Source organism: Phaethon aethereus (assembly GCF_964289735.1).
Source record: "Phaethon aethereus genome assembly, chromosome: 14".
Classification (NCBI taxonomy): Eukaryota; Metazoa; Chordata; class Aves; order Phaethontiformes; family Phaethontidae; genus Phaethon; species Phaethon aethereus.
Genome location: NC_138590.1, coordinates 4,698,202 through 4,711,282, shown reverse-complemented (window position 1 = coordinate 4,711,282; position 13,081 = coordinate 4,698,202). Strand labels below are relative to the sequence as shown.

Genomic DNA, 13,081 nt, shown 5'->3' with positions numbered 1-13,081 from the left:
GCAGGCAGGTAACGGGCTTGCGGTTAACTTCTAATCCTCTGATGTGTTTCTTCACAGATTGGGTTTAATGGATTATGAATCCCATTTGAGGATGATGTTCACTCCACCCATCCTTTAAGACAGTAGTAGCTGAGATTCCATTTTCTTAGCGATATACTGTGGTCCTGATGAACAAGAAGAAATTCTCCAGTATATCCGGTTCCCCTAACGTGACACATTGTGTTTTACAAATGGGAATATGACCAGAGGAAATCCTGGAGCCGAGAGCTCCAACATGACAGGACACCCATACTGTGACTAAAGACAGGCTGCAGCACTGCCAGTTACTGTGCTATTTCCTTCTGCAGTCCCAGTATGATGAGATAAGAGAGTCCAATCTGATAGCAATGATATGTGGTTCTCTCTTAATAAAACAGGGCTGGAAACGGGCTTAGGCTCTTGAACAAAGCTAAAAACTTCCAGCTCTTCCAGCACTTCTCATTCATAGTCATACAAGTGGGAATGCGGGTGCCTTTTTATTTTTGCACAGAAAGCAAACACATTTCACATTTGCCAAGTAAATAAAACTGAGAAACTTCCATGTAAGGCAGAACTCCTTCAGATAAAAGGAAGAAAATAAAACAAACTTCGACCACAATTTTCTCTGTCTCGAGGAAATGATGGCTAAGGTTCCAAAATTTTAAAAGAGGCTGATAGTTAAGTATTTGTTTAAGCCTTCAGTGTTTATTAGGCAGTCCATATCCTTGTGGAACCGCAAGGCTGAACCACGCTACCTAAAACCTTCCTGCTCCTATACCAAACACATAGTTAAAAACTCCCAAGGGGATAAAAACAACCTACAGTGCAATGATGCCCTTCAGCTTCATCCAGCTGTCGCCGGTCCCGTCTCAGGGATTGCTGCAAACCAGCCTCACCACGGTTAGCGATGGGGAACGGGCTGGAGAGCTGCAGCAGAGAGTGTCAGCCACAAGTCACCACGCAACTTCTTTCTTCCAGAGTTGTTTGGCTTGACTAAGTGCTTGGCTTTGGCCATGCAACATCACCACAATCAGATACGCCAGAAAAAGGGACCATAATCACTAACAGTGAATAGTGTTCTGTCTAAAAGTAGCATAACTGCAAAAATCTCAGATACCATCTACCGCAGGACACCACAAGGTCCCCTAAGGTAAAATAGATCTCAGCCTTCTCTTCCAAACACATAAAACCAGAAATAGTTTGTAGTCTTTTTTTTTTTGAGAGAGAGGTATTTTTCTTCTGTGATACAAACTGCTTGCAGCTTTTTCCCAGGGAAACAAGCTATTTTAAAACACTTGCTCCCTCTGCTCCCCACCATGGGATGCCATGTATTTTAGAAAAGACCTATTTTCAGTAGTAGAAGCCACAAATTTTTTCTGTTTAGCTTTCAGAACAAAAAGGTGCGGCTGTTTGCTAAGGCTTTTTAGGATCCTTAGCAAAAACTGAAATATGCCCTGATCTTTTTGTAAGCACTACACATTTCTACTTCTGGCTCAAATCAAATAGATAGGAAGAAGGAAAAGTCACAGCAAACAAACAAAACTAAATCAACTAGCAAGTAAAGCATAAAGCCAAAGTACACAGTACATGTTTGTACAGCCCATTTCGTCCTTTATGTATGTTTGGCAGAGCAAAACATATCCTCAAGGCAGAGCAGAGAGGACAGTGAGACTGAGGAGAGGATCTCTTTTTGGAGGTATGAAATTCTGTATTTGGATCTAGAACTATGAGCAAAACAGTGACGGCTCTCAAGGAGGTCTATGACAGTAGCGAATAGAAAAAAAGAAATGGAAAGGAAAAATTGTGTGAATTTTGTCCTGCATTTGTAAACCACAAAGCTAGGGAGACGGCGGAACGTTTGTATCGATAGCTGGAGATAGGCCATGTCAAAGCCAAGAAAACAAAAATTAGAAAAATACGAAAAGGAGAAGAACCAGGGTGACTCATCTAATTCATAGTTTCCCCTTTTGATGTTCCTATATGTTTCTTTCTGAAGAGGTGGGAAGCCTACATAACTGTAAGGAGGAGCTGTAATCCATCAGGGGTCCAAGCAGGTTGTAAACTAGCCCACAGGCTACTCGGGCTTTAGAGCTGGCTGGACTTTGGGTACATGATTATCCTGGAGGAAATACATGTTTGTAATTTAGCTTCAGATTAAAATAACCAGTTGGGGAGAGGAAAAATTAGGCATCAGCTGACAATAAAAGCCATCAGGACTCTGCTACACAGCATGAGTATTGGTTTGGTTATGTAAATACAGGCAACCAACATTGAGAACATTGACTTTAAGAATGGTGAGGAAACTTGGTGGTGCAGGTAAGGGCTTGAAGCTTTTTTATGGCAATGAACTACCTGCCTACCCTCCCTCTCAGTTTTGTCTTCTTTAACTTATGTTTACCTATTTCTTATAATCCATTTGTATTTGCACAATGTTTTAAAGTTATTAGATGGAAAGGAACTAGGAAGGAGGTTATTGTGTGAGTGTGGGTTGGTTTTTGGTGTAGCGTGTTCTTTTTTTTTTTTTTTTTTTAATGAAAGTGAAATGGGGCTGGAGTGTGGGAAATTCCTTCCCTGAGCAGTCACTTAACAAATTGGCCATTTTTCATCTACTTTGAGTGGGGGAAAAGACTGCAAAGAATTTTAAAGGAAAACACTGCAAAATGTTATTAATTGAAGAAAGATCTTTGGCCTTCATTATTCCATCCAATGAAAGCAAAATTCATGCATCGTTATTTGAGATATTGTTTCCTAAAAAGGCTGCAACTAGTAAAACTAGACAGTCAGAAGATAAAGCAGGAAAACACTAAGGTATGGAAAAAACCAAACCCTGGATACTGCAACTCTATCAACAGTCAACATTTCCAACACATGCATTTTTAATTTGCATTTCATTTAGGAACGCAAGATTTACTATCATGGTTTAACCATTAGTCAACTAAACCAAGGGGGATCCTAAATATTTCTTACAGAACAACACACACACACGCTCTTGGACCTTCTTCCTCCCTCTGTTCAGACCAGTCTTTGTATTACAACATACATTTATTTCATACATGCAGTGTTTACCGTAATACCATTGCAGTCTTACCAGTATTATGGCATCCGAGCCCGCAAGAGCGACGAGGGATTCAGACTGCCTACTTCACAGTGCCACCAGAGCCTGCCTGCCTCTACAGTCGAGAAAAGGAGGAATCTGCAATAACTGAGCGGGGCATCTACAACCAACAGCCTGAATGCTACTCAAAACATCACGGATTATCAGTACAGAAACGTCTAGTCTGATCTCCAGTGTAACACAGACCACTCTTGAATTAACTTGTCTTTTAACTACAGCATCTGCAGAGAAAGCCAGTTTGTATCTAGAACCAACAAGTGTTATATAATTACATTGATAAAAATGTTTGGTCTGGATTTGTTCAGCCACAAAGGCCAACCAAGGAACCTTTTAAAGAAATTTCTATTCTCCATACAGTTGTTTGTGGGGAAAAAAAGCAAAAAAACCCCTTGCTCTGTCTGGCTACTCTTTGTTAGGCCAAATAAGATTTCGCTTGAGATCTTCAAGACCTTATTCTGAATCCGCCATTTTTTTTTAATGTTTCACCTCTAATCCTCTTTCTCACCTCTCAGCTTGCTCCTTGAATTCTGAACAACAGAACTAAGTATAACATCTGGGCACAACATAGCTATTACCTAATTTTCTGTCCTACTAGCTATACTCTGCCTATGGTATCACTGCCCTTTTAGGCAAAGTACCACATTGAGAGCTCATTGTCCCACAGGCTATTTCACAGAAAAACTGCTTCCCTGCAAAGTACCCTCCATCATCCATATTTTGTTCATATAAATATAGATTAAATCCATACGCTTGGCAACTCTGAAGCACGCACAGTTTGCGAACACAATGTTGAGCGCAGTCAGCACCTGACAGGGAGGCAGGTAGCTCGACAGCAAATTCTGAGCACAGGAATAAAGTATTCCTGACTCCTCCAGTGACCCGCTTGCTTTCTGAAATGCTAGCATTCACTGTTCTCAGCATATTCAACACAATATTGAAGTCATCAGCACCTACTTTTTTTTTTTTTTCCCCCCCTGATAGATATTGTCACAGTAGCTTCAGGTAGGGCTTCAGTATAAAAAGGTTTATCTAAAGAGAATATACACAGAGATGCCCTGGATGTCACAGGAGACTTCAGCCAAACTATTTGGTCACTAAATCTCTCTCTTTTCAGGTCAGGCATACAAATCCTCTCATAGTGCTTCTTCATGACCTGCCCATGTGCTTCCATGGCATCTCCTTAGCTGCTGATCATTCAATCAAGCAACCGCAGATGATGTCCAATTTCTTGTGTTTGGATTCAACTCTTCAAGGACCCTCTAAGAGTGGGTCTTCAACCCTCTAAAACCAGAGCTCAGATTTGCTGGGCTTGTATGTAACTTTTGTTTGGCTGATGGCCTCAGTTCTTTCCAGTCCTTTTATGCTGTTCCCTGCCTTCCCGCTCCGAGAGGGCCAGGTGTACCTCTGAGGGATATTTCAGCCCAGCCAGCTGCACTGCAGTGAGTCCTTCCAGGTGACTGCTCAGGTTTGATGAAATATTCCCCTCCAAAATGGAGGCAAAGCAGGTTAAGGCAATTCTTTTATCACAGTTCACTAAACGTTTCCCATTTTTAACCAACGTGAACTATTGTAACCCTTCAGATTTCTAGTTTAAGCAACACCCCAGTTTTGCAACCTTTTTCACTTATGATTCATATCATATTTTCCAGAAGTATTTCCTGCTCTTCTTCAAAAATTCAGTTTGTTTCAACTGCAGTCAAAGCCATTGCCTGCATTGTTATAGCAAATGCTTATTGTATGGTATATACAATTGTGTGTATCCCACATTACAAGACTGGGGTCTAGTATTTGACAAACTCCTGCTAATAAGCATAAGCACAGCACAGACAATATTCAGGTAGAAGAAAAAAAAAGCTGGAAGCTGATTAAAAATATTTCAAAACTGATTCTGAAGTATGATATCATGAGTTCTCTGGCCCCTATCCAGACTGTCATTTGAGAAGAAATCCCAGTCTAGTTCTTTCCTACCTTTTTTTGTCTGCAAACCCCAAAATAATCTGCAATATGCCTGTGAAAAGGAAAGTGCATTTGCATATATACTGGATTCAGTTCCTTACCAGATACGTCTTTTCTTGGCTGGGCAAATATATTTCCTCTTGTAAATGTAAGGACTCTGCCTCCTTGTACAGAGTTTTGTTTGAAACCACCCAAGAACAGCTCACATAAATAGTGCACAAGTAAGCACAATGGGCTCAACATCCTATAAGCAAAACTTTACTCTGCTAAGCTGAAGTTTTCCAGTTTTTGGCAGAAAGATCATTTTAGAACTCCAATAAATGTACATTCAAGTCATAAGGCTTTTCTCAGCTAAAGATTTACATGGGCCTCCTTCGTATCAGCCACAAAAGTATTTTAAGAGTTTGGAAATTCTAGAAGCTTTCCTCCTGCCTTACTCAGCCACTCAAGCTTGATCCTCATTAAATCCCCTGACATGTAATATATTCCAGCGTACAAGAAGCCCTTCATTACTTCTCCATGCTTAGAAGGTAATAAACCCATTTCAAAGGATGGAAGTAGGAACCATTGCAGGTGTTTCCTTACCACTCCACGCTGAGCCAGGAAGGCCGCGCTACGGCGGTTTGAATGAGTCAACGGTATGCGCCAGTACCAGCTTAAGAAAAAGCGTTTTTCGATTCCAGTTAGGAGGGTTTCTGCTCTTGCAGAAGGCTTAGGAAGGAATCGATCTGAAATGCGGGATGGGCGCCGGAGATACTAATCCCATTTCTAACTCAGTTACCAACTTTTGTCACCGTGGACTTAGCAGGTGACTGCACATCTGCCGAGCTGGGCTAAGGGCCATGAATGCACTCTGAAGACTACAGCTGAGCCGACAGTTTCTTACACAGCCTTTGCTTCTCCACTTGTGAAATGGAGATAATGAATTTAAACAGCACATTGTCAGGCTCATTTTATTTAATAAATGCGGACCTCTGAGATCTCAGGTGAAAGCCATGCCCCAAAAGCTATTTTCCTACCATAATTTAAACAGGAACTATTTTTAATTTCCAAGATTCATAACAGATGTATATCAGACTCAGCTCAGTACCGGGAACATTTCTGAAATACATTTACAGAATGCGTGTGCAGGACTACAAATTTCTCTGACACCTTAAACTTCACTGTTGTTTTTAATGTATTTTACAATGAAGCATCAGTATTTTGACTCAGGAAAGTGGCCATGTTTGTGAGCATGTATATTGCAATATTGGGAGAACTAACATTTTTCCGGTAAGACATCCAGGTTGCTTTAAAATGGGGCTAGATTCTTGGATAATTATGCACTCATGGACAAAGTAAACGTGCATTTGGACCCTTCCCTTTAGGCACTGAAGGGACTCCAAGGATTCCTGTTCTTCTTTGGTCGTGGCCCTTTCTTACCTGTGTAATTAGGAGGGCAGAGACAGACGTAGTTGTTGATCCCATCCACGCATGTAGAGTTATTCTCACAGTCGTTATCTTCGCAGTCATCTGGGTTTATTTCACACCTCTCCCCCTCATACCCAAGGATGCAAGAACAGCTTTGGAGAAAGAAATTAATAAAAGTTAGCATGGATCTGAAGGGGCAGGAGGTTTGAGGTATAAAACTGAAAATAAAACATGTCAACGTGAGTTGCTGGAGGGAAATACACTGCTGTTGTGAAGTACCGGGCACTTCAACGCTACGTGTTTGGTGAAGGACGCAGTCTGATGGTTATGGGGTCATGTCATTATTTACATGAGACATAAAAGCATCAGCAGGAGACAGCCTCTGTTCTGCTTCCCTTTGCTTGCTTTGTTGATAACCCTAGCCCTGAATTGAGGTAAGGAACTCCAGGGCAGGAGACTAGACACTCATCACAACATTCAATATTCAAATCCTTGGCTTCTCTGTTAATTATTTTGCGAGTATGTGGATACTTGCCTACCGAGGACTGCACAATGATAGGGCAACTTGGCAGGTTTTAGACAGCTCTTCTTTAAAGAACAACAGCTTGAATTGAGTTTACAGGCATGAACATTTTCTTCTCATTACCACTTTGTCACTTGTCCAAACAAGAAATGTTTGGGAATGATTGCTTTTACAAGTGCAGTAAGGTTTCAGTACTTCTACAGCTCCTCCAACATCTATTTGTAGAAGAGCTGACGATGTCTAGATAATTCAACTAAAACACAAACAAACAATGGCAGAGCTAGGAAGGAGCTGTGAGGATGTGGACACTACTGAAGAATAATTGCACTAAATATTTTGTCTCACAAGACTGTGATGTGTGGTCCCTAGAGGGAGTGTAAGAAACTAAGTGGTTGAAGAATGACTTTAATTTTTTTTCAATCTCAGTTTTCTCTCTTGAAGTTACGGTTGCTAAGAGAACCTTTATATTTTAAACTAGCTGTAAGTGATGAAGAGGTGGAGGCCACAGTTTCCTAAAGGAGAGTCTAAAAACATGTGTTAAGTGCTCCAGTCATTTCAGTGCCTTCTAAGAAGCCAGCAATGAGATCTGAAGTGTTTGAACAGTATTGCTGTTCACTAGTCACAGAAAGCGTGTGTGTGGAAGGGAAGTCGTGTTGTTTCGAGTTCCAGTCCAAACTACACATTCACTCAGCTGTTCATTTCCTTTCCCATGCAAGTTCTGGTGGCAACAAAGGAACTGAACCAATGTAAAGCACTACTGATTGACGAGGATGAAAAACAGAAAGCACCAGAGCAGTCACACTAACTGCCATCCACTGCTTCCTGAAACCAGGAGAATTTCCAGCGCAGAGATAGCTGCAGGCTGCTTTGTTTCAGCTCAGATGGACAAAGTGGACGTGGGGTGGTTATCCTGCTGCATGTAGGAGTCACGGGGCTGAGATGAGGAGTGCCTTGGAGAAAGAGGAGATCTTCAGAATCTGTGAAGAAAACTGCAGCACTTTTGGGCTGGTTGCTCCCAGCATGACATTTGCTTCTCATGCTCCTGTGTGCCACAGGCTGAGCAGAGTGCAGGGACTCCCAAGGGAGGGATGGTACAGAGCATCCACCTTCAGTATGCCCTAGGTCAGATCCTGAGGATAAAGTTAGATTTTCATGACATGGGCAAATTCAGAAACTAAGGGAACAGCAAAGAGGAAGAAAAAAGGGTAGGGAATGTGTCTCGAGCCACCACAACAGTAAAATCTTCTAGATGGGTACAGAATGGGCATATAGATCACATGCCAACAGTCATCTTCATTTGTTTCTGCAGGGACCATTCACAGGTCGTGAGAGTCAGAAAACCTTCACCATGAATAACCAAAAACCAAACCGCTCAAATAAATCCAATTTAGGACACAATAAATCAATAAGAAATATTTTCTTTTCCTGTCTCAAGCTCATTATTGCTAATAAAATCTGTCCTCTTGCTGACCCTGCAATGATCCAGAGGATCACAGGAGGCAGATAAGAAAGAAGAGCTGGCACACCATCTTCTGTGGCAATGCAAGTGTCAGGGAGGGGGTTAAAGACATCTAATTATATACAGTGGCACATTCATCATGTCTCCCTTCTCGATTACAAACCCCCATTTTCAGGGGTTTATAACTCAGCCATAAAAATATGCTCCAGGCTGCAACTTGGCATCCAAGGTCTCAGTTTGGGAGCACAAATTTTTCTCTCCATTTAAAGAAAAGCAACAAGAGTGGCTTTGTGCTGGTTATTTTTATGTGAATATAACACCATTTTCCTTCCACAAAAGGACTGGGACAGCTTGGATGTATGCAATTAAAAATGACATTATTAAATACTATCACAGTAATGGTTCAACTCAGTAGAGTTACCATGAGTAACAATACATATGGGATTGTTAATATACAATTGCTCAGTATTAGGACACATTCCATCCTGAAGGGAATGTCAGCATAATTGATGACATTTGGCTACTGGTCCCTATGTATTATAGGGAGCCTTTACATTATTGCTTACGTATGAGTCTTTATTTTGATTTGCGTTCAAATGTGCCAAATATGAGGACCAAAATTAAATGATAAAACATACAATTTGGGACCTGGATTGAACCATATGGTGAAAGAGTTGCAGTTTGGGACTGTTTGTATGTATTTTCCCAGAAAAAGCTTAGAAGAAAAATGAAGTCTGCAGAGTGACTGGAAGGTCATCAAACTTGGGCTCCAGCTGACCAAGGGAGAAAATTAATTCCAGAGACAACGATGAAAACGTTGTACTGACTAAATAGTGAAGCATTTAGTGAGACAGCATTTCATTTGGAACTTGGAAACAAAGGAGCCATGCAGGAAAGAACTATTTTCTAAGACGCTGTGATTGCATAAAGGTCCAAATTCCCTATTCCTCCAGTTCAGGGACTTTCTGTTAGTGTTGTGCTTTCCTTAAAAATAACGAACTTAATAAAACTCCAAACCATCATTAGCCTCATGAAGGTGCAAGGGAACACAGAACTTAATGACAACATTTAGTGGGTAAACTTTTGGAGCTGAAGCATACTGACAATCTTGTAAGTTTACTATATTCAAAATTATTTTTTCTTCCCAAACTCTAATGGAACACTTCAGCATCTGTTTATTAACATAGGCATACATACAGTGTATCACGTTTCAAAAAAAAGATCAACTTTTAAATAGAGATGGTAAATTCTTTCAGGAGTATTACAGTTTCTTGGTAAAGTAGGTTTTTACATCCACATCCCAGTGGAGTAGCCTGCAAGTCTGAAAGTGCAACATTTTTCCTTGAACTAGGCAGAATTAACATTAGGGAGTTAATGAGTTCCAGGATTTTACATTTATGAGGGAACTTAAAGTTTGTGGAAAATGCTAAAGAAAACGCTCCAGAAAATGGAGGGGGTTTTATATGGGGAAAAGTTAAAATAACCCAGAGACTCTGTTTCCCAACACCGTAGGTTATCAAGGATCAGCTGGTTGCCTGTGGCTAACCGAAGCAGAGCTGACAGCTCTGCCGCCTCTGTCAAAGCCTCACTTACAGGCACGCTAAACGACCAGGACAAGTCTGATTGACTACCTTAATTTATCCGTCTCAATAAGCACCTGTTTTGGCAACCTTTTGTCAAAGACGACATAGATTAGACTAGATTAGAATGTTCAAAGGGAGGAAGAATTTAATGTTTCTAATCCCCTAAACCACACAATGCCACTTAACTATTCTTTAGTACAGAAGTTGTCCCTGCCTGAAAAAAAAGAACGTGAAAATTACTCAGAATTGAAAGGGTGCAAGAATAAAAGATGCCCAGAAGGACTGAAGAACTCCAGCTGAACCTCTGCCCTTCGGCTGCCCCACCAGGACCTGCTATTACAACAAATCTGAGTGGCTCAGTCCCCCGCGGCTGCGAGCCCTTGCGGGTACCAGGCACAGCGGGCGAGTCAGGCTGGAATCTCAGTCATAACTATGAATTTCCTGTCTTTGCCTGGGGAACATCACCACCTCAGCATTATTTAAAAGGTAATTTTCTTGTCTAAGGCTACAGAAACTTGAGAGTTAAACTGCTTGGCATTTCATAGGGAGAGAGCTTTGGCTTAAGTTTCCTTTTTACAAGAGTAAAGATTTGACAAGTTTGGCAGCAAAGCTTGTGTATGAATATATTTCCCTAGGGAAGAGAAAATACAGAAGATATAATTTCTTTTACAGGCCACACAACAGAAAAATCCAAGGAGGCCTCTCTTGAAAATGTTTTTGACATCCACTTCCTCACAGCATATAATCTAAGGCAACGTTTTCCCATCTTGATGAACATAGTTTATATGCACGTAACTCTTACTGCTGCCATCCACTGGAGAGGAGATTTCCCACCAAAAAAAACCCCAAACCAACCAAATCCAATCTCAAAAAGTTTCTTTATCTTCCCCTTACTGACTGTTCCATCCCCACACCACATTTCTCTAAGACGTGCTAAGGCCCCACGCTCTCGTGCCACAGAGCAGCTAGGGCTACGGACTGACTGAATTAAAAAATATGGAGAGAAAACAGAACAATGCAGAAGCTGAACATTCAGTTTTATGAAGCAAGATCTTGACGAGATACGGTTTTATGTGTTTTTTACTAGACCAACTTGAAACTATATAAATAACTACAAAAGCAGAAATCTTCCCTAAAAAGCCTCAAACGTTGTTAAGCAACAAAACCACCCTTGCAGTTTTTTAACGGATCATTTGGAACTGAAGCAAAGCCTCTGAAATTGTAAAATTCTTCACGAGAAAAATTCAGAAGTAGCTTTCATTTCAGGTCATTCAAAACTTTTTACTTTCTACCACAGAACAAAACTAAAATGCTAAAGAAAAACACCACCCAAAATACAAGCTAAAGCCTTTCATTCCAGTATTGTGGATATTATAAAATATTTTACTAGCATTTTTAATATCAGCTAGATTTTTGAGAAATTAGTACTGAGTGACAGAAAACAGATATTCTAATACGGTACAGTTTTGCTCTGGCACAAGCTGGAAAAAGCTACGTAAACAGTATTATACGAGGGTGACCAGAAGGCAACCCCAGCCGAAGACCACCCGACCTTTATGTCTCTCAAGCAGAAACTGAACCTGAACTTCTACTCAGCAAATTGCTGGGCCTCTCAAATCTGAATTAAGAAGAGGTATATCAGAGCACAAGTGTAGAGCAGCGGTTTCACCAAAATCTAGAGGGTCCTGTCAAGCAGCATGACCATTTGGACGTGCTGTGATCTGCAGAGCCTCCTCATCCTCTCCCACCACCACGCACCAGGAGATGCTCTCTTCTGCTCTGCTGAGGGCCTCAGCAGGTGCTCAAGCCGAGCTCTAAACTGCCCCTCATGGAGACGTGGCCACGTGTTTCACTCCTGCTCTCCCACGCTGGAAAGCCTCAGGTTATTTGTAACAGAGCCTGACAGCGTCCCTTCATCCCCATCAACCTGCACTTTTCCGCTGAAATATCATCACCGCCCTCCCGTGCCCAGCACGCGCTGGACCGGTTCCTGTAAGGGGCAGTTCTCGAGGGTGGGCAGACACAGAGACACAGAGAAGCTCTGGGGCGTTTCTGCCGTTTTCTGCTTCCCCACTTGTCCCACCCGCAGGTCAAAAAGGAAGCTCTTCTGTGCCTCATTCCCACATGAAGGATTTGGGGAGTCAAAAAGAAGCCACGATGCTTTGCTGGAAATATAAAAGGCACCTTAGCATTGGTAGGGGAACGGGGGGGTGGGGTGCTGTGCCCCTACTGCACCTAAAGTCCTGTCAGTCACCCAGACTTTCACCCGGCCCTTTCTATTTTGAAAAAAATCCTATTTTCTGACATAAAATGACATGGGTTTGCTGGCTTGGTTAACAAACAGTTAACCTCAGTTGGAACAATCTTAATCACAGCTGAAACCAAACTGGAATCAAGCTGAAAAAATGTACTGGTTCAACTCCCTGCTTACACCATTTATAAACCTTGCAATTCTGTGTCTCCCTCCCGCTGTCACTGACGGGAAGCTATACATAGGCGAAGACAAAGCAGCAGCCTCAGTAATGTATAAAACCTTTTAGAAGTGAGCTTTCATATATGTAATTGAAACAACAGCATGGTGTACTTTTGTGCATGTTTTGTGCAAGTAATAGCATAAATACTGAGGATCAAATCTATGAAAATTTCAGCAACTCTTTTCTAATTAAAAAAAAAAAAAAAAAAGTCTATCAAGTTTAATGACAACTAGTGGCCAAAGCCTCAAACTTGTATTTTCTTAGCTGTAAAGTAGTGCCTATAGCAGCACAAATCTTCTGGTTACGTCACGAAAATTTCTGGACTTCTCTTGGAATATCCCCACCTATGCTACATCTTTCTTATACGGGAAAACAGAAATCCGTAATGTCCAGCTGTAAAGGTTATTCTCTCGCAGGCACGATGCCCAAGATGTGGCAATCTCTCCATGTTTTTTAATTGTTTCTTTAAAGCCTGTTTGTCTACAAGATTCTTCAGTATGAAAACATTTTGCATCTGGTTCTCAAGCAACAGACGCTTACCCT

At 41.4% G+C, this 13,081-nt stretch overlaps 1 protein-coding gene across 1 annotated transcript in view; it reads right to left on the bottom strand.

Annotated features, from left to right (window-relative positions):
• SLIT3 (slit guidance ligand 3) overlaps positions 1 to 13,081 on the bottom strand; it is a gene marked incomplete at its 5' end in the record, with an annotated part of 526,167 nt that overhangs the window by 45,725 nt on the left and 467,361 nt on the right. The window contains one exon of the mRNA XM_082006257.1: positions 6,512 to 6,651. Within this exon, the coding sequence (XP_081862383.1) occupies positions 6,512 to 6,651 (140 nt within the window). The remainder of the gene's footprint in view (positions 1 to 6,511; positions 6,652 to 13,081) is intronic.